Source organism: Vulpes lagopus, chromosome 4 (genome assembly GCF_018345385.1).
Source record: "Vulpes lagopus strain Blue_001 chromosome 4, ASM1834538v1, whole genome shotgun sequence".
NCBI classification, from domain to species: domain Eukaryota; kingdom Metazoa; phylum Chordata; class Mammalia; order Carnivora; family Canidae; genus Vulpes; species Vulpes lagopus.
The window spans coordinates 40,111,163-40,132,783 of record NC_054827.1 but is presented as its reverse complement, the minus strand read 5'-3'; the positions used below and the strand labels follow the sequence as shown (position 1 = coordinate 40,132,783).

Genomic DNA, 21,621 nt, shown 5'->3' with positions numbered 1-21,621 from the left:
GAAGACCAAAACCGACTCTGGAATGATCAACAGACCAGATGGAAAGATTGATCTAACTGCTCTAACTGCCTACCAGAAGAAAAAGTAAAGCCTCTCAAGAAGAAGAAAATATTATCCAGAGTTTTTACAGTTCTGCCTAAGAAATGCCTGACACTCCATCGAATGCTCCCTAGAGATAAGCACAAAGGAAAAAGATGATAGAAACAGACTTTCGGTTTATCCAGATATTGAACTTATCAGAAGGAGGCCTTAAAATAACTGATTAATATATTTGATAACATAAGTGACAAGCTGGCAAATGTTGTAACTTGAATCTAGAAAATAACTGAATGGAAATTCTAGAACTGAAAAATTACTGTAACTAAAGTTAAAGAGTTCAAGAGACAGTTGGGCAATAGTTATGACACAGCTGAAAAGACAGCAAAATGGAAGACACATCAACAAAAAATATCACAGATCAAAGAATGTAATAAAGGAGGGTAAACTCAAAACAATACAGAGTGAAAAGGTCTAGCACATGCACAGTTGGGGTCTAAAGGAACTAAAAGAGAATGAGTAGAGGCAGTAATTGATGAGACGATGGCCAAAAAGTCCCCAAATGGATAAAATACATTAGGTCACACATTGATGAAGTGCCACATATCTCAGAAGAATAAACACAAAGAAAATCAAACCTAAGCACATCAGGGTAGAACTAGTAAACAAAGACATAAAGAAAATCTTAAAAGCATTAAAAAAGCGCAACAATACGACTTTAACCAGAAACCAGAAGACACTAGAAAGACATCTTTTTAATGCTGAAAACTATCAAATCAGGATTCTAAATTATGTAAAAATGCCCTACCAATGAGAAGGTAAGTAAAAATGTTTTCAGGTAACAAAAAGAGAATTCATTGCCAACAAACCAGCACTAAATGAAATGCTAGCAGATGTTTTTCAAGCAGAAGCTGAATGAACACTGGCAACACAAATCAGAGACATACAAATAAAACACCAGTGAAAACCACTTCACGTCCACTAAACTGGTAAAAATGGAGTCCAGCACCGTCAATTGTTGACAAAGATAGGGAGAAACATGAAGTCTCACTAAAGCCTAAAACAAATGCCAAATAATACAACTACCTGATAAAACAATTTGGCATTATTTTAAAAAGTTGTATATCCATAGACTCAATAATTCCACCTCCAGGTATGTACACTGAAAAAACATACATACCAAGAGATATGCAGAAGAATGTTTATACCAATACATTCATAACAAAAGATAAACACATCCAGTACCCATCAACAGCAGAATGAACAAAGTAATTTTAGACAATATGATGCTCACAAAAATAAACAGGAGAGCACCATATAGAATGGGAGAAGGTATGTGCAAAGGATATATCCACCAAAGGGTTAATATCCAAAATATATAAAGAACTTCTAGGGCAGCCCGGGTGGCTGAGCTGTTTAGTGCCGACTTCATACCAGGGTGTGATCCTGGAGACCCAGGATTGAGTCCCACGTCAAGCTCCCTGCAAGGAGCCTGCTTCTCCCTCTGCCTGTGTCTCTGCCTCTCTCTCTCTTTCTGTGTCTCTCATGAATAAATAAATAAAATCTTAAAAAAAAAAAAAGAACTTCTACACCCCTACATGAATTAAAAAATGAACAGAGACTTGAATAGACATTTTTCCAGAAACAACAGATGGCCAACACAGACACATGAAAAGATGTTCAACATCATTCATCATTAGGGAAATGCAATCAAAACCACAATAAGAGGGGATCCCTGGGTTGCTCAGTGGTTTGGCACCTGCCTTTGGCCCAGGGCACGCTCCTGGAGTCCTGGGACGGAGTCCCACACTGGGCTCCAGGCATGGAGCCTGCTTCTCCCTCTGCCTGTGTCTCTTCCCCACCCCCCCTCTGTCTATCATGAATAAATAAATAAATAAATCTTTAAAAAAAAAACACACAATAAGATATAACCTGGTACCTGTCAGAATAACTAAAATCAATAACACAAGAAATAACAAGTGTTGGCAAAGATATAGAGAAAAAGGAGCCCTCATATATACTGTTGGTGGGAATACAAACTGGTGCAGCCACCATGGAAAACACTATGGAGGTTCCTCAGAAATTAAAAATAGAATTACCAAATGCTCCAGTAATTCCCATACTGAGTATTTGCCCAAATAAAACAAAACACTAATCCAAAAAGAAATATGCACCCCAATGTTTATTGCAGCATTAATTTAAAATAGCTAAGACATGGAAAAAACTCAAGTGTTCATCCATAGATGAATGGATAAAGAAGATGTCACATATATACATTTGTATACACATATACACATGGATATTACTCAGCCACGAAAAAGAATGAAATCTTGCCATCTGCAACAACATGGATAGAGCAAGACTGTACTATGCTAAGTGAAGTAAGTTAGAGAAAAACAAATACCATAGGATTTCACTCACATGTAGAATCTAAGAAACAAAACAAATAAAAGACAAATAAAAAAAAAGACTCTTAAATACAGAGGAAAAAAACTGGTGATTGGCAGAAGGGAAGAGGGTAGAGGATGAGTGAAACATGTGAAAGGAATTAAGAGTACACTTATCAGGACAAGCACTAATAGAAGGAATTGTTGAATCACTATACTGTACACCTGAAACTAATATAACACTGCATGGTAATTACACTTCAATAAAAAAGAAAAATGAAAATAAATAAATTTTCAATAACAAAACACTGGACTTCATTTCTGAAGATGGAATAACTACAGGGACCAATATTCCATGCAAGTTGAAATAATTAGGAAACAAAAAAATACACACATATGAAACAATTGCAGGACACCGCATGTGTGAATCACAGAAAGACAATGATCTCTGAGAGATGGGAAGCAAACAAAGCAACCCCTGGGTTTGCCCCTGCTTACTGTCTTGAGACAGTTTGCTGGCCAGAGTACAAGGCACAGGAACCCAACCACAGCCCTGCTCATTCCTTGAGTTGATATAAAATGAGACTGCTGGACTGTATAGAGCAAAGTACCACAGGCAAAAGTCCTCAGAGAAAGAACTCCACAGATCTTCAAAGGGTCATAGTTGAGTCTTCAGTGAAGATCAGCTCAGGTATGTGAGCAAACAACCCACAGCTGAAGAAAGGACTGCCCAAAAAAGTTGGATGGAGCAGCATCCAACCATCATAAAGTGCCAAGAATAGGGCCTGCTCCCACAAGACAAGAAAGAGACCTCATAAATCATGAGCATTGTTGCCTTAGAACTGGCCCTAGAGGAAATGCTACTCTAGCCCAGCCTGACAAGCCTTCAGAGCAAAGCCCAAGAATATCAAACTGTTTCCAAGTAACTTAACTGCATCCCAGAAAAAAAGTTCCACATTTATAGGAATACAAAACTATCAGTGCCCAGCAATAAGATTCTCTCAGCATCCACCTTCCAATCTAAAATTGCCAGGTATGCATAAAAGTATAAGAAAAATCAATCAATCAAAATCTATCAAGAACTAAATACAGAAATTAGAATTAGCAGATAAAAACATTAAAACTGTTATTATAATTATATTCCATATTTTTTAAAAAGTGGAGGACACAGACTAAACAGTCTAAAAAGAACTTCTAAATATAAAAACTGCAGTGTCTGAGGGGCATCTGGGTTAAGTTAGTTGAGCTCAGGTCTTGATCTCAAGGTCCTGAGTTCAGGCCCCACATCGGGCTCCAAGTGCAGCCTGGAGCCTATTTAAAAACAAAACAAAAAAACTGCAGTGTTTGAGAATACAATAGATGGAATTAAATGCTGTTTAGACCCTCAAAAGGAAAGATTAGTATACATGAAGATATAGTAATTACTATCCAAAATGAAACATCCTGAGAAAAACATCCAAAAAATAAAGGAAAATCCATGAGTTTTGGGCCAGTGTACATGTAACTGGAGCCTCTGAAAGGGGGACACAGAGAAGAAAAAAAAAAAACATTTAGAAAAACAATAGCCAAAAATGTTTCAAATTAGATGAAAACTATAAATTCCCAGATCCAAGAGACTCAGTGAACCCAAAGAATAAGAAGCATAAAGAAAGCCACTTTAAAGGACATTTGAATCAAATTGTTCAAAGTCAATGACAAAGAGGACATCTTAAAAGCAGAGAGAGAAAAAGAACAATTCAAATGATGAGGATGACAGAAGATTACTTGTCAGAAATAATGCAAGTCAAGAGACAGTGGAGTGACATCTCCAAACATCAGCATCTGAAAAGTCACTTTATGCATGTACAAAACAAACAAAAAAGGGAGTACATATATGCTTATCCCCTCCCCAAACTAAAAGGCAGTCTGTACCAACAGCTATTGGATACACTGGAAGATTGTACCATAAACTAAAGATTTCATAACTTTTTGACTATTTCAGACTACAGGAAAGTCTTTGGAAAGAATCCAAGACCAGTGCACAAGTCAAGAACAAAAATGTACAGTACCTAATTTTGTCTTAAGAGTCTTCACATTTTCAAGTTCTTGTTCCAAATCCATTATGTTGTAATCCACTGATGAAGACAGTCCTATCAAAAGCAAACATATTTTAGGAGTAGAACAGAACCTTAACATCACAGAATTTGTAGCCCTCACATTTAATTAAAATACAAGATAACACATGACAAATTCTGATAACTGACAATAAAAACAAATGCTGCTGTGATTCATAGAAAAATCCATTTCTTCACTACTTAAGACTTCCAAGTTCTTGCTGATTAAATACTTCATGTTTCCTAGAAAATGCCTTACTTTGATAAAATTTTTACTTGATCTGTTAATTTTTCATTAGTGATAAAAGTATCATATGCTTATTATAGAAAGTGAAAGAAATTCATGATCTTCTTCTCCATCCCATCCTCCTAGAGTCACAATTGGCCAACAGCCTAGTTGATGATTCCAAATCTTTCTTCATGATCATGTAAATATTCACATATACATATATACCACACATGATTTCTGCTATTTTATAAGAATGGGTTAAATTGGACACATTTAACCTGCTTTCATAATCAGACATCTATGTTTACAGATAGTGCCAACTCCCTTAACAACTGAATAACATTCAGTTATGAAACATTCAATTATCCAACATTCCACAGTATGGATGCACTTCAATTTATTTCAGAGTTATTCCACTTACAACTAAGCAACAAAAATTTCTGGATGCATATGCAGTACATTCTAATTCTATTGTTTCTGTAAGACAAATTCCCAAAATTCTGATTGCTGAGCCAAAGGTTATAACCATTTACGGTTAAGAGATATTTAAAGGTTACTTCATTCCAAATATTGTAATTTATTATAATGATTTAAATATCATAATTTTTTAAAATGGGGCACCTGGGTGGGTCAGTAAGTTAAGTATTGGGCACTTGATTTCAGCTCAGGTCATGATCTCAGGATTATGAGATCATGTGTGACAGTTTCTGCATTGGGCGTGGAATTCTCTCCCTTCCCCTCTCTCTGCTGTTACCTCCATACATGCTCTCTCTCACTCTCTCTCTCAAAAAAAAAAAAAAAGAAAGAAAGAAAGAAAGAAAAGAAAAAAGAAATTATTGTAATAATTTACATTTCCACTCATAGCTTTTGAAAGTACCTATTTTCTTCCTATATCTTCCCTGCACTGGATGTTGTAATTCTTGAATTTTGGCCAGTATGATGCGGGAAAAAAATGTCTTCTTATTGTTACTTTAACATGCACTTCCCTAAATGGGGTTGAGCATCTTTCCAGATGTTTAACACATGGATTTTCCTATTCATGGTTTCTACTTATTTCTATAATGACTTGTATATCTCCATACTCTATTTGTTAAATTCTGAAATGGATAAATTAAAATTCCCCACTACAAATGTACCTTTATTGAGGTCTCCTCAACTTTTAAGAATTTTTCCATTACGTATTTGTATTTGTCTGCTAAGTTTTTCAGGTTCCTATAAGACTGTTATACTCACCTTATGAATCATATCTTTTAACTTTAGATAATGACCCACTTTGTCTTTAATGTTTTTCTGCTTAAAATCTGTTTTGTGGACCTTCAGTTCTACGATCTTTTTGTTTTTACCTGTCTTAGTTACTTACTGATTTACTACAAACTTGCATATAAGAGACAAAGAAAGATTAAAATTAAAGGTATAGATATGTGTGTATATCAGCTGAATTTTATTTGAGGTTTAACCTTATCAGAGTTCGTTGGTTATGAGCAACTGAAGTTGACTGGTTAAAACAGAAAAGGAATTTACAAGACAGAACCAGTAGGAAAACTTCCAGTTTTCCTGGAAAGGAGAGGAACCACGCAGCTGGGGGCTCCAGGTGGCAGGAACAGATGGACTGTCTCCTCATAGTATTACACCTGGGATGCAACAGTCCCAACCATTTTCAATCATCATGTTGCTATGATCAAGAATGAACTTTTCAGTCTTTATGTTGCTAGGTTCAAGAATAAACTTCCAGTGTCCTAATGACCTAGCTCGAATTCCTTGAGTAGGGGAGGCAGAGAACTTTGACAAGCAGTTCCATAGATATGATCAAATAGGAGAAACAATAAAGCCAAATCAGATGCTTTTTCTAGTAAAGAAAAAAGAGCTATGGGTGCTTATAGCAAAATGGTTGAATAACCCAATCTGACAGGCTCTATTCCTTAACAGTGGAATTCAGCCCATTTACATTTAGTCAAATAGAGTATTTGCATTCAGTATAACTTTGTATAACAGCTGATAAATTTTATTTTATACCCTGCACACTACTTGTCTGAACTTTAATTTTTTTAAATTTTTTTTTTTATCAAAATGAAATGGGCACAGAATTGCAAGTGCCACATCCCGGCACAAGGCACCTACACACATACCACCTTCCTCCCAAAGACTGTCACTTCAAGTCATTTAGCTGATTCTTTCAGTATCTGTCTTCTTAGCACTAAATCAACAGCTTCCTTTGCTGCTGGGTCTTGATTTTCCAGCTCTAAGTATTAACTATGGCCTTCCTACCAAACCACACCCTTGGCCATTCCTCCCTCTCCCAGTGTGGATGACTGGACATCTTGGTTACATCAATATTTGATGTCTGCATTATTACAAAAGAAATGCCACCCACTGCTTACCTACATAATAAACTATGACTAGCTTTCCTTTCTTCCATAATAGTATTCTTTTCTACCCCTAGAATTAGTCATTTTTCTCATTTGCTTAGTCCTCTATGTACTTATCACTGTCTTGAAGCCACCATCTCCTCCCAAATGTATTTTTCAATCAGTGTTTAAATTCCTATTATCCCATTCATTTCATTATCTGGGAGCAATTTCTCCTGGAGTCATGAGACCTGCCTTGGTCTGAATCAGCTGCTCTCTAGGCCTGATGCACCCTGGCATCCTGGGCCCTGTGGCACATCTCTGATTTCCAACTCAGTCTTTCCCACTGCTTCAATCTCTCATCTAGGTGGCACATGGCCTCCCCAGCAGCTTGCAAAGAAAGGGTGAACGGGAGATAGTATTTTTGAGACTACACGAGTCTGGATATTTTACCTTCGCTCTTATGGTTTGGTTAAATATGGAAATCTACGTCATAACTAATTTTCCTTCAGAGTAAGTCACTGTTCCACTGTCTTACAGCTTCTAGTGTTGCTCCTGAAAAGTCAGAAAAAGTCCTTCCTGCCTCCGTATGAACTGCTTCCCATCCTCTGAAATGTACGGAATCTTTGCAGTGTTCTTGCATCGAGTCCCCTTCAATGGATGATGCAGGGCACTAGTGAGCCCTTTCAATCTCCAAATTTACATCCTTCAGATCTGAGAAATTTTCTCTCCTCTTCCCACTTGGAATTCCTAGTAGTTGGATGTTAGATATCCTGAACTGGTTCTCTAATATTATTAACTCTTTTCTCCTATTTTTGTCATTTTGACCTATCTTCTAAAAAAATTTCCTTATTTTCTAGTCTTTTGGGTAGGTCATTATTTCTAATTATCAAGTGTCCCTTTCTGTTCACTAGATATTCCATTTTTATGGAATCCCGGCCTTCCTCATGACTGCAATCTTGGTCTCCTTCAGGGTATTAACAACAGGTATATTTTTATGTATTTTTCTCTAGTATATATTATTGTCTTCCTCGAGGTCTTTCTTGTTTTGGCCTCTTCTTTCATGTTGCTCAGAAGCCTGATGAGCCTTAGAGGTCTGCTCATATTTAAGAATAAAGCATTGGGGTGCCGGGGTAGCTCGGTCAGTTAAGAATTTGACTCTTGGTTTCAGTTCAGATCATGATCTCAGGGTCATGAGATCAAGCCCTACGTCAGGCTCCACGTTCAGCATGGAGTCTGTTCCTCTCCCACCCCCTCTTCTTCTCCCCACCACTCCAATGTGCTCTCTTTCTCAAATAAAATCTTTGAAAAAAAAATGACCTACAAAACATACTAAGTTGAAACTCAAGAGTGTGTGGGTGGTGGCTGACAACTATGAGACTTCATGCTGGGTAATCCAGCCAGGTCTTTCACAGAGGACACCCCACTGCTGGCATCTGTGGGGCTTTCCTTCTAGGCTAGACAGCCTCCACAGATAAGACTCTTTGGATCTCTTCCTTGGCATATTAAAGCTTGACTGTCCAAGTGAAGGGAGATAGGAGCCTGTGAGCACTCACCCCATCCTCTACTTAACACTGTGTCTAGGCCATGGCCTCTGTTTCACTTTTTGGAGAACAACTCCCCCTCTTCTCTTGAGATAGGAAAGAGGCAGTGCCTGACACCTTGGATAGAGGGAAAAGATGTGGGGATCAAATTGCTTCATCAACAGGATTTTCAACCAACCCTCTTTATCTTAAACTTCCTCCACTTTATCTCCACATTTCCATATCTGATGGTGCCACTTCCTGAGACTTTGGGCGATTCTGGGATATAAATCAAGCACAGATGGCTTAGGATTTAGATTCCTTGGGTCTGCTAAACTGATTACTTCTAAGATTTTCTCAGGTCTGCTAAATTCCAAAATTTTATTGGGATTTTCTCAAGTTCTCATTCTCTGAACATTAGTATTCTCATATGCAAAATGAGATATATTTAGGATGTTTTCCACTGAATCAAAAACATCAATTCAAAGTAACTTAAAAATTAAGAAAACAATTTCATGAAATTATAAGTTTAGACACAGAGTGGGCTTCAAAGTTGATTTTCCCACAGCTCAACAATGACATACAGGGACCAAGCTCTGCCATCTACAAGTCGGCTTATGAAGACTGGTGGCTCTCTCTCCTTTATGTAATTTCATAATTTCCATTTATTTTGCTCTTTATTTCTTCTTTTCCCAGCTTGAAGAATTTCTGTTTATTCTTTTTCCCCATGTTAATCTGGCATTTCAGTGGTTACTTTCTCTTGTTAACACAGGTAGACTTGTATTTTTTTTTTCAATATAACAGTTATAACCCAATAGTGATGTTTTACTGAGTAACCTTTCTGCACCAAGGCGAAACTTTCACAGTACTTTTATCTATTTTTTCATTGCTTCCCACTCAATCATCCTAAATCCTGGATTTTGCTGAGATTACTTTAAAGTATTTAGTATACTGGGCACCTGGGTGGCTCAGTTAGTTAAGCATCCAACTCTTGATCTCAGCGCAAGTCATGATTTCAGGATTGTGAGATCAAGCCTGACATCAGGCTCCACACTGGGCATGGAAGCTGCTTAAGACTCTCTCCCTCTGCCTCTCCCCTAACCTCCTCAAATACAATTAATCAATCAATCAAGTATTTAGTATAAGATTATTACTAGATTTTTCTTTCAGTATAAAAGTTGCCATATCCTTAATGCCTAGAATAGTTTCTAGCACAAATTAGATACTCAATATACAGATATGAAATGAAGCAATAAATGAATGTCTTTTTTGGCCCTAACATACATACAACATATTTATAAATATGAGTTTTTCATTGCAATCTTCCCCCCCACCCTTAAAACTAACAATACTATTCAATAATCCTTAGCAGGTTACAAACGGGAGGTTTGATGTTGTTTTCTCTCTTCTTTATAAGTAATTTTTCTATGTGAAAGCTTGTAAGGTGTTTTATTATCACTACTCTTGGAATTCAACAATGTTACACAATAAATCTAGATCTTTAAATGTCCTGCTTAATAATCTTGTCTAGGACTCTATGGTCTTTTAACCTGCACTAAAATCTTTCTTCAGCTCGTTGACATTTTCTTCTATTATCTATTTACTTAACTTTTTTCTACTTCTTCTTTTTCCTCCTTCTAGATGTTTATTATTTAGATTAAGTAGCTCAGCTCTACAGTCTATGTCAGCCATTTCACTGATGTTTCCCTCTCTTCGTACTTATGGTCTCTGACATTAAATAGTTTTCCCACTGATTCTACCAGATAATTCAATTTTTAGAAAGATTACACTCCTTCCCTATCACTACTATAACAAAGTACCATAAACTTAGTGGCTTAAACACTACAAATTTATTATCTTACAATTCTAGAGGTCAGAGGTCTGAAATCTAGGTGTCAGCAGGATTGTGTTCCTTCTGGACACTCTAACAGAGAATCTGTTTCCTTGTCTTTTCCAGCTTCTAGAGGCACCTGCACACATTGACTCATGGCCCCTCCTTCAAGTCTCTCTACCTTCCCTTCCACTATCATCTCCTTCTCTGATTCTCAGTTATAACAATGCCATGAGGACACTGTGCCCACCAGATCATCTAGGATGATCTTGAGACCTTTCACCTAATTACCTTACAAAGTCCCTTTTGCCATGTAGGGGACATGTGTTTAGGATCAGGGTGATTAAGACATGGATACTTTTGCAGGGTCACTATTCTGCCTACCACAAGGACTATTTCATCTTTTGTGTACTGAATTTTTAATTTTTTTTTCGCATTGTAGGTGGTCTTTTTCTTCTCTCATTATGTTTCCTTAAAAGTCCATGTTACTTTTTGGGTCTAAGTACAAATTCTTATTTGTCTCTCCATTAAATTTTAACCTCAGTGGGAATCATTGTTCTAGATTCTCATCTTAATCTTCATCACTCAGCCTTAAGTGAGTGATCATTTTTCTCTACACACTGTTCTGTTCTCTTCACACTGAATCAGGTCAGAGAGTCCTTCAAACAATGACAAACCATTATGAGGTCCCAGTAATTTCTGTTTTGGGGGCCTGGGGATGAACTGGCCAGAAATAATGATTCAGGAAGAAGTGTCAGTGCTCTGGGACAGCACTCCTTCCTCAAAGGTAGAAAGAAAACAAAGGATTCAGGCCCGAAGTGCAAGATGGCAGGGGTGCTAATGCAATAGGGGAATTCAGTAGTATTTCTGAAATGCTGTGGTTTTTTTTTTTTCAGGTAACACAATGCTAGGTACACAATAGACAGTTAATGCTGATTTACTTGCATACAAAAACTAAAAATACATTCTCATTATCTCCAAACAAGTATGCTTTCATTAAATGACTAGATTTACCCAGAATAACAATTTTCAAAGACATTATCATCCTTTATTATATATGTATCATTACTTAAGTGAGAAGAACAAGCTTGTTTAGGCAGAATTTTCCATTATATATGACCAGAAGGAACAATGGCTATTGTAAGGAATCAAGACACACTGAAACACACATTGGAATGTGATGTGAATTTAAGTTGCACTAGAAAAAAATCATCAAAATATCCTGAACAATTGTATTATCCTTACTTTATTTCAAAATGAATCTAACATGTTCCATGTCAGCATTGTCTAGTCAATAAGTCAAATTGGTAGACAAAACCTGTCTGGACTAGTCATGAAAAATAAAAAGGGATTCTCCAAGAAAACCACAAAGCAGCTCATTTAAGGTCAATTTAACGGTATTATTCTGTTTTTCTTCCAGCCTCGACACAAGATTTCACTACCTCAAAGGAAATTAGAAGAGTATCTATTTGCATTCCCCTAGGTGATTGGCAGTTCAACACCAATTAGTTCAAAATTACACTGTTACTAGCGTGCAATAAAAACAACACCTTTCATCTTCCTTACACAGGTAAGAATACCTTCAGAGCCAATAACTTTGATCAAGTAAGTATTTTTGATCCTGCCCCACCCGTCTCTTTGGATTCAGGAAAACTAATAGCTGAAGGCAACTTTTCCCGGCTTTATTCTTAAGCTGAAAAACTAGTGTGGTATTGAAAATATTTTGCTTCCAAGATAACAAAATTTCCCAAAGCCCAGCATTTCTTCAATAACTAAGCCTTAATATATGACAACTTTAACGGACAGACATTCATATGTTAAAGGGCAGATACTAATTATTTAATTTAAAATATGTAATACATTTTTTAAAATAAATATAAATCTCTATGTTGGTATGTAAGCAATTCAAATAACATGAAGCAATAAATCTCCCTAAACAATTTAGTGTCCTAAGCTAAGTCTCATAATAAATACTATTTAGAAGTAGACACCTCTGGTATAAACAGACTAGTTTTTCATTTAAGTTTTTAATTTAGCATATAGCCAAAAAAAGTTGATTAGAAAATCTGTTGCTTAAGTAACACTTTAAAACTTTGATTATGCTTAGTATATTAAATTGACCAATGTGATCTCTATCAATACACTATAAGGTCCCTCAAGTACTTTTAATTATTTCTAATCACTTAGATAATTTGTTTAAAGCCCAAGACTCCTAAAATTTTGTAGTGTCTCCATCCTCTAAGCAAACACCAATTACTGTTCAGCACACAGCCACTGCAGATGAGGCAGAACCCCCAGAAAGTTTTTGAAAACTGAAGCCTAGACATTCAAATCTTTAAAGCATCTATCTCAATATCAACAAACTGTTATTTTCTACAGAAGAGATGGACAATCTATACGTTCAAACACACTATTTCTATTCCATTTGTAATGCTAATATTTGTTAAAGTATTAGTTTCTATTTACTAGTGACATATCCACAAAATATAGCTAAGTACAGAAATCAAGTAATATAAGACTCTTGATATTGAACACAATTTGAAAATCAAAATTCAAATACATTTTCATTATAAATAACCACAAGCAAGACAGAAAATACTAAACAATCAGCTTTAAGAACATTATAAAAAGCTATGTACCAGGGAGCCTGGAGCTCAGTTGGTTAAGCCTCTGGCCTCACCTCAGGTCATGATCTGGGGGTCCTGGGATTGAGCTCCAAGTCAGGCTCCGCAGGGAGTCTGCTTGTCCTTCTGCCCCTCCCCGAGCTCATTCTCTCTCTCTCTCTCTCTCTCTCAAATAAATAAGATACAGTATTTTTAGAAAAAGCTATATATAATTAATTGTTTGGCTTTTTTTTTCACCTTAGATATAAGCTATTGGTAAATCTTAAACTAGATATTAAGATTATTTTTTAAACTTATTTATATATGGTACTATCAGGAATACTATCATCCAAATAGGTTATGGTTGAATAAGCAGCTCATGTATATTAAATTTTATCTTCTGCTAAAAAATTTAGATCATTTATATCATATCATTTATAGAAAATATATGATACTTGACTCTTAAGTAATTCTACAGTTACTCCAAACTATTCCTCATCACTGATATATATAATCTTACATCTCTTCAGTCACCTCATTCCATCTTGCAACATATCATTTGTTTGGGCCACAATTTATAGTCAAGAAAGTAATTATATGGCCCAAGAAGCTGAATAAATAGTTAACAAGGCATCTCTCACTGTTTGAGATGTTAGGATCCAAATGCTGGTGATCTCACTGGGAAAAAAAAAATTTTCACCGGTAGAGTTAATATTCTTTCTTGTTAGCTCAGGAAGTCAAGATATTATTAAACACTTTCTTCTAGCATAGTATTGTCCAAGAGGGGGTCACTGAGTGTCAACAATTTTTGCTATATATGTTGTTAATGAGAGCTGACACTTGATCACCTTCAGCCAGCCTAAGCTCATCATGCTCAAAGTGGCCCAGGGACTGATACATTTGCAATATTCTCAACTTCAGTGATATAACCAACAGTAGATCGTATTCATGGAATAACCACTGCTAGGCTATAGAAGAATAGCTAGAGAAGGTCAAGATGAAAGTATGTAGAGAACATAAGATAAGATTGGAATAGAAGCTTCCTTACAATATTAAGGGTGTTACCTGAAAGGCTTCAGATAAGTAATGACCAAATCAGCAAACTGTTCTGACAGTGATGATAAAAAATGCCTCTAACAGGATGCAACTACTCTAAACCAAGTGTAAATACCACCATAAACCTTGGCATCATCATAAAACTGCCTGGCAAACTCAACTCAGTGACAATAAGCAAGGTTCCAAGACTGATGGTGACCAATTGCTTCTGACAGGTAACTAAGTTCCATAAAAAGATCGAATGAGTTATTTTTTTTCAACTCCTATTTTTCAGAATACAAAGGTACTGCAACTTGACACACCACAAAAATGAAACAAGTATATTTTCTGTGCTCTTAAGAATAAAGAATACAAGCTTCAATGAAAAAGGCTTTTAAAGGAAGATCAAAATCAAGCAGGAAAGTAATTACTACCAAAAGTGATACACTAACTTTTTATCATGAAGATGAAAATAGTACCTAACAAAATTGAATTGAATCATTAAGTTCAAAGTCTACAATATTTTTAAATAAATTACATTAAAAGAACTGTCAAGGTTTTGAACTTAAACAATAAAAAATAATTCCTATTCATTATGGTACTTCTAAAGTTACCCAGTACACCCATAGGCTATATACACACGAAAGCTAATTATTTCAATTAATGCTGTTGCATTACTTAAACATTTAAACATGCTAATGATATATGCATCCTCTTAATCCTGGGTAGGAATTACAAAAGATTTTCTACCACAATTAATGTAATGGGACTTTCTGTTGGGCTACTCTTCTAGGGTCTTGAAGTAGAAATGGATTTTGATTGCTCGTATTTCATGGCTTCACACTAAGGGAAATCACCTTATCTCTGCTTCTTTACTAACACTCCAGGGCATAAGGTCCTCCAGCCCCACAATCTTGGCTTGTCTTCTGAGGTCTCTACTGTGGGCCTTCCTAAATGTTGTCTCCATGTAATTCTTTTATCCTATCACCAAATTTTATTTCTTCTTCCTTCTTCACTTCTTTTGGTAAAATGACAACTCTCCATCATGCAATGTTTTTCATCTATTCATTCACTCATGCAACAAGTATTTACTACCAACCCACTATATGGCTGGGGATGGTGGGATCAGGAATACAGAAAGGAAGAAAATGAACAAAAATCCTTGCCTATACAGTTCCTGTTCTACTATGGAGAAACTGGCAATATATAAAAAATAAAACAGTGGGTCAGAAGGTGAAAGTGTTACAGGAAAACATAAGGCAGGAAAGAGGGAAAGAAGTGCCAGAGCAGAGGTGGAGCTTAGCAATATTAATCATATCCACAAGGCCTCAATGTGGAAAAGCCCACTGAGAAGGGGATCTTTAGGTAAAGACCTGGAAGACAGGAGGCAGAAGGGAAACACATTACAATGCCAGGGATAAGAGGCAACTGGCCAGGGTTGAAAAGCAAGAAGTTTGCAATAAAGGAAGTCAGAAGGTACATGGGGGGCTGAAAGGGAACCACTGCAAAAACTACCTTTATTCAGATTGAAAAAGGACACCACTAAAGATCTGTGCACAAATAAGTGAGAAGATCTGACTCATAAGGCCAACTGCATAACTGCATAACCACTGCAAAAACTACCTTTATTCAGATTGAAAAAGGACAGACACCACTAAAGATCTGTGCGCAAATAAGTGAGAAGATCTGATTCATAAGGCCAAAGATAGACCCATGGAGGCTAATTAAGAAACTACTGAAAAATTCTAACCAAGAGGTGATTGTTACTCAAACCAAGGTGGTGACATGCAAGCAGATACTTTGAAGCTAGAGCCAACAACTTTGCTAAAGGATTCCACATGGGAGTTAAGAGAACAAGACTCTGAGGAATTGGCCTGAGCATCTAAAAAAATGTATTTGCCATCTATAAAGACAGGTCGGCTATAACAGAAGCAGAAATGGGGAATAAAGTCTTTAGCTGATTTTGTTTATTTTTTTATTTTTATTTTTTCTTTAGCTGATTTTGGAGAAGACATGTTTCAGATGCCTATCAGGCATCCAAGTAGGAATGTCTATTAGATGGATGAAGAGGTCAGAGGAAAGGTCAGCAGCATATAGATGGTATTTAAAGCCATAAGACCAGATTAAGATAACCAAAACAATACAGGTAAACAAACATGAGAACAGTTTAAGGACTGATGCATGAGGCATGCCACTGTGAAGAAGCTATGGACACAGAGAAAAACCAGCAGTTTTTTGAGAAGCAGTAGCTCATTAAGTAAAAGAACAGGAAAGTATGGTGAACAGATAACCAAGTGGAATGAGGAGTGTGGATGAGTACTCCGAAGTCACTGGGCAACTTGATAACAGCATGTCAGTATAGCAGTGGAGGCAAGACTGGCTACAAAAACAACTGTGGAGCACAGAAATGAAACCAATGAGTGTACAACCCTACAAGTTCTGCTACAAAGACCAGCAAAGCAATGAAGTGGTGAGCCAGAAGGAAGGCATAGGAGGTCAAGACAGTTTGATTTCATTTCCTTCCTTCCTTCTTTCTTGCCTTCCTTCCTTCCATTTGTTCATTCTACTAGAAAAATTATAGCATATCTCTATGCTGAAGGAAATGATCCAGTTGGGGAAAGACTGGTTATGTCAGAGAAATAGTAGAATGGCCATAGGTATATCCTTGAATCAGGGAGAAGGGACTGAATCCAGTGCATGAGGGGAGGGCTGAGCTTTGCCAGAAGCATGGACAGCCTAGCCATAGGACCAGGAGAAAAGCAGCATGTGCAGGGGGAGTTGCAGGTAGATGAATCAATATGATTTGTGTCAACATTTTGGCATGCTTGCTTCTATTTTCTCAAGAAAAGAGGAAGCAAGGTCTTCAGCTGAGACTGATGGTGAAGAAGTCTTGAGAGAAGACATAAAACAGTCATCCAGGAGAATGTAAAGTATGTTTAAGCTAGTGGTCATATATTTAAAGAAAGGCCAGGCAGGCGTTACAGTTAGTCAGCTGAACAGGTGTGCATGCTGAGAACATGAAAAGCTGGCTACGACTAAGGCTAGAGTTTGGCCAAGCAGAGAGAGAGGGAAAGGGAAGTGGGAGAGCAGGGCACTGAGACAAACCATGGCCCAGGAATTTAAACTGTGTGAGGCAGCAAGGGTCTGAAAGAAGTGAAGGAAAAAAGACAGTAAGAAGCTATTAAGATGGATAGGTGGCATGAAGCACTGTAGGACATGGTACACCACAGGCAGTGAACAGGGTGACTAGTGGTGAGATTGCACAAGAACTTGTCACTGCTCATGTCAGGTCTGTGCTGCAGCCCGAGGCAGTAAGTAGCTGAGGGAGACCATTAAGAGAGGTCTATGGATGGCCAAGCAGGCTGGAAAGGTCATCCACGTGGGCACTGAAATTACTAGTCGTGACCAGCGTAATGGCAAAAAGCACAATCATGAACAAGGAACTAAGACCTTAAGGATAGAAAAGGAACTGTCTGAAAGGAGAGGAGTGAAGGGAAAAGGGAGAAGTAATCAGGTCACAATCTAATGACATGAGATTCAAAGTGTGTGAAAGCAGCAGAAGAGAACGAGAGGACACCTGTCCAAATTCCTGGACTAGTGAAGTGAAGGATGTGGGAAAGAACAGAGCTACCACCTGAGAGGGACTAAGAAGCAGCCCGTGCTGGGAGGGCCAAGTTTCTTCTAGCAAGAGGGAGGAGACTGAGGATCCAAGTGGCTCTGCTGCTGTGACCCAGTAGCTCTTCGATCTACATGATTCCACATGGTATAAGCAGTTTCAGGAGCTCAGGGACAGTGGGAAATAAGGTCAGAAATGCAAGTAGAGAGAAGTAGGAGATAGTCTGAGATGCCAGGGTCCTGGACATTAGAGGCTCCTTGTGTTGACTATCAGAAAGGAGGAAGACCAGAATGCATGCACCATTCCTCCTGGCCTCAAGGCAGACAGCAAAGTAAGGCTGTGTCCTGGAGACTCAAGGAGAAGAAGCCTTTCAAGGACAGTCCTGAGTCCTGGGGTAGCTCCTCACTCCTGCCATGGTGATGTGGACACTGGGGAAGGCTGTATGAACCAGATGGCTAGAGATCTGGGGCTTCCTCCTGCTCCAGGAATACATACAACTCCTACCACCTATTTCTTTGTTTTTCAAGTATTTCAGTTCTGGATAAAATCTTATAGATTCTTACCCTTCTTTTTCTCTTCTTCAGTCAACTATGACCTTAAGATTCAGAATCTAAATTCATTTGCTCAAGGTCTGGTGCTTAGAAGAAGATGAGTAGTAAACAGAAAAGGAAGAGAAAAAGCAGAGCAGACCACTAACAGGATGGCTTCTTTAGAATGCTGATTTACATTATAATAGGACATGGCATAAAATAAAATATGTTTATTTTATTAACATATTTTCTGAATAATAATATTAAGAACAAAACCAGCACCAGCAAATGAAAAATAGGAACAATGGAGAAGTCACAGGCAAGTATTCCATCAAAAAACTATACTGATACTTTAAAAACCATGCATGAAAATTCAACTCCAATAATATCTACCACAACAAGTTATAGATCTTCCAGGAAAAAAATGTTATGTTTTTTCAGATGACCATGAAGCTGAGCTCAAAGCAAACCATATAGATGTCCCAAAAATTCCTGTGATGTGCATCACACATTCCCACACAGACCAAGAAAGCACGCTCAATGGCCACTAGCAAAACACTATCATGAATTCTGGGGTAAATCACTGCTGTTAACATTTTTTTAATCTTTTATTATTATTCTGCAATTCAATAGCCCAGCATATAGGGCACCTTGGTGGCTCAGTCAGTTAAATGTCTCTGACTCAGGTCATGATCCCAGGGTCCTGGGATTGAGCCCCACATCCATCTACCTGCTCAAGGGAAATTCTGCTTCTCCCTCTGCCCCTGCCTTCCACTCATGCACTCACTTTCTCTAGCTTTCTCTCTCTCTCAAATAAAATATTTTTTAAAAAATAGCACACAATAAAAAATATTTTAATTTACTTTTTAAAAATAATTCAAAATACAAAATAACTGCTACAACAAAATACATTTCATATGATACTAGATTAAATTTAGAAAGTAGGGATGATTTCCACTACCTACCTTCTATGATCTATACCTTTTTTTTTTTTTTAAGTAGGCTCCCATGCCCAGTGTGGAGCCCAACATGGGGCTTAAACTCATGACCCTGAGATCAAGGGTGGGACACTTAACCAACTGAGCCACCCAGATACCCCACATATGGGGTATACTTTCTTTAAAAATAGCAAATCATAAAATACTGGGTTTGTTAACCTTGTTTTCTTTCCCCTGCACATATTAATATACTCTACTCAAGCTTATGATTTTAATCCATATTACTCTATGTGCCCATTTTGCTATAGAACCTTTTATGTTGCAAGCCTGTTGTTTTCCACCTGAAGCAGTCTACAGTGCTAACAAGCAGTAAATAACAAAACTACAGCAACTATCCCAACATATCATTAAAGAGCCATCAACAGAAAGACTAACTACCTACCAACAGAATAATCAGAAGCAGTGCATAGCTTACCAAAATGGTAGAAAACAAATGATACTTAGCATTAGCTATCATATCATACTTAGTCCTCTCCAAATTATATTTCTGTGCTAGTCAAAGTATTTTGTTTATTTGGATTTGGCTTCACTTTGTAATACCTCTAGCCTTCTGGCAACTACTTCTTTTTGAATTTCTTTAGACATACTAATCCACTTTTGAATTTGAGGAGCCAGAGGATCTTGAAAGATTCTGGAGGGACTTTTTTTTTAAGTGAAAAGTGAAAAAGACTGTATTTTGGGCTTGGTGTTATTTTGACTTAATTCAAATTCTTTAATTCATGGAACACTTTTTTTTTTTTTTAAGTAGGCTCCACATTCAGCACAAAACCCAATGTGGGTCCCAAACCCACAACCCTGAGATCAAGACCTAAGCATCAAAAGTTGGATGCTTAACCGACTGAGCCACCTAGGTGCCACCATCAGGCATTATCTTTTACCCTTCCTAGATCTCAGTCTCCCTGATCTGTAAGACAGAAAGACCTCAGGCTGAAACATAACTGTATACTGTAGGCAGTAGTGTGACAGTTCAGGCATATTTATCACATATTAGCATGATTACCTAAGTAAGACAGATTTATTATAATATTCACTACTTTAATGAAATTTTATGAAACTGACAGAATCACATAAAGTTGTAACTCTGAAATAAAATATAAAAATAGCTTTAATAGCATTAAAGAATAAAAGATACATTTAGTTCTAAATGTTAGTGGTATCAAAGTATACAGTATTATTGCCAAGAATTCTCTATATTAGATAAAATCTGAAATTCTTTGATCTAAGAATAAAGGTCTAAATGTTAGCAACACTTTTGAGTTGATGATTTAAATTCGCTAATTGTAACTGAAGAAAGTAGGTATATTTCTTCCTATTTCATATTTAAAGTAACCTTCCATTTTATACCTGCTCTTTAATTACAACCCTGAAATACAGTTAGCAATTAATAGTCTGATCTTGGGTTGGTTTTCAACATTAAAGGAAAAAAAATTTTTTTGCAGGAAAAGAGTACAGAATGAAAAGCATTTAAGTAAAATAAAAAGAAAATTTACCCAAACTATTATTTCCCTGTTAAACTACGTCATTATTACTTTTTTCACTGGTTCTTCATTTGAAGCCAAAAAGGATGAGTAAATAAAAATTAAACTTTAAAATCTTTGACATACTTCCTGGGTTATCAACAGCGGATAATGAATAGCATTCCTAAATAACAACAGAGCTCCTAAGCATAACTAAGACTGTCAATTTTGGCACCTAGTAGCAAAGAGACATACTACTTTTGGCCTTAAAGATTTCAAAAGGAAAGAAATGAAGTAGGGATATTAAAGTGACTAAGAAAACATGCAAATCTGCAAAACCTCAGTGACTAAGTCATCGTGCTTAAAATACATTAGGTCTTGGTAGTAGAGGTGTACCTTAATGGCCAGTGCCTCAGAAGTCAACTGGCCTTGCTAGATTACAGCTAATCTCAGCTAGGGAAAGACGGGAACTGGACTGCAATGCCGCTAGTCTTCAGCAAAACTGTCCTCACCTAAGACATTCACATGTTACTCTTAAGTCTTGACCTGGCACCTTGGCACAATGTCCTAAGAGGCTTGTAATTTTCCCCCTCAATTAGCTGTCTTTTATGTAATTGAATAATTTTTATTGAGCTTTAACTATGGAATACATACGTACCATTTAGTCGTCTCTGGAGGGCTTCCTCCTCTAGGGTAATAATATAAATTTGCTCATCCAGGTCTTCAAGAATCTAAATTCAAAGATCAAACCATTGACTAATGCAACATTACAAAACTAGTGCTTATGAGAATACTCAGGCTATTTGGCCTATGATTTAGATAATCACTCAAAATTATTACAAATTTAAAATAAAAATACTCAAACTATTCTATTTGTAAGTTAAGGAAAATTATTTTAGCATATAACTAAACACATCAAAAGTTGCCTATTAGAAAAT

General features: G+C 36.9%; 1 protein-coding gene across 11 annotated transcripts in view; it reads right to left on the bottom strand.

Moving 5' to 3' along the window:
- LMBR1 (limb development membrane protein 1) overlaps positions 1-21,621 on the bottom strand; it is a 155,631-nt gene that overhangs the window by 39,774 nt on the left and 94,236 nt on the right. For all 11 annotated transcript variants that reach the window (XM_041751956.1, XM_041751957.1, XM_041751958.1 and 8 more), the window contains 2 exons: positions 21,342-21,414; positions 4,472-4,552 (listed from right to left, as the gene is read on the bottom strand). In XM_041751956.1, the coding sequence (XP_041607890.1) occupies positions 4,472-4,552; positions 21,342-21,414 (154 nt within the window). The remainder of the gene's footprint in view (positions 1-4,471; positions 4,553-21,341; positions 21,415-21,621) is intronic.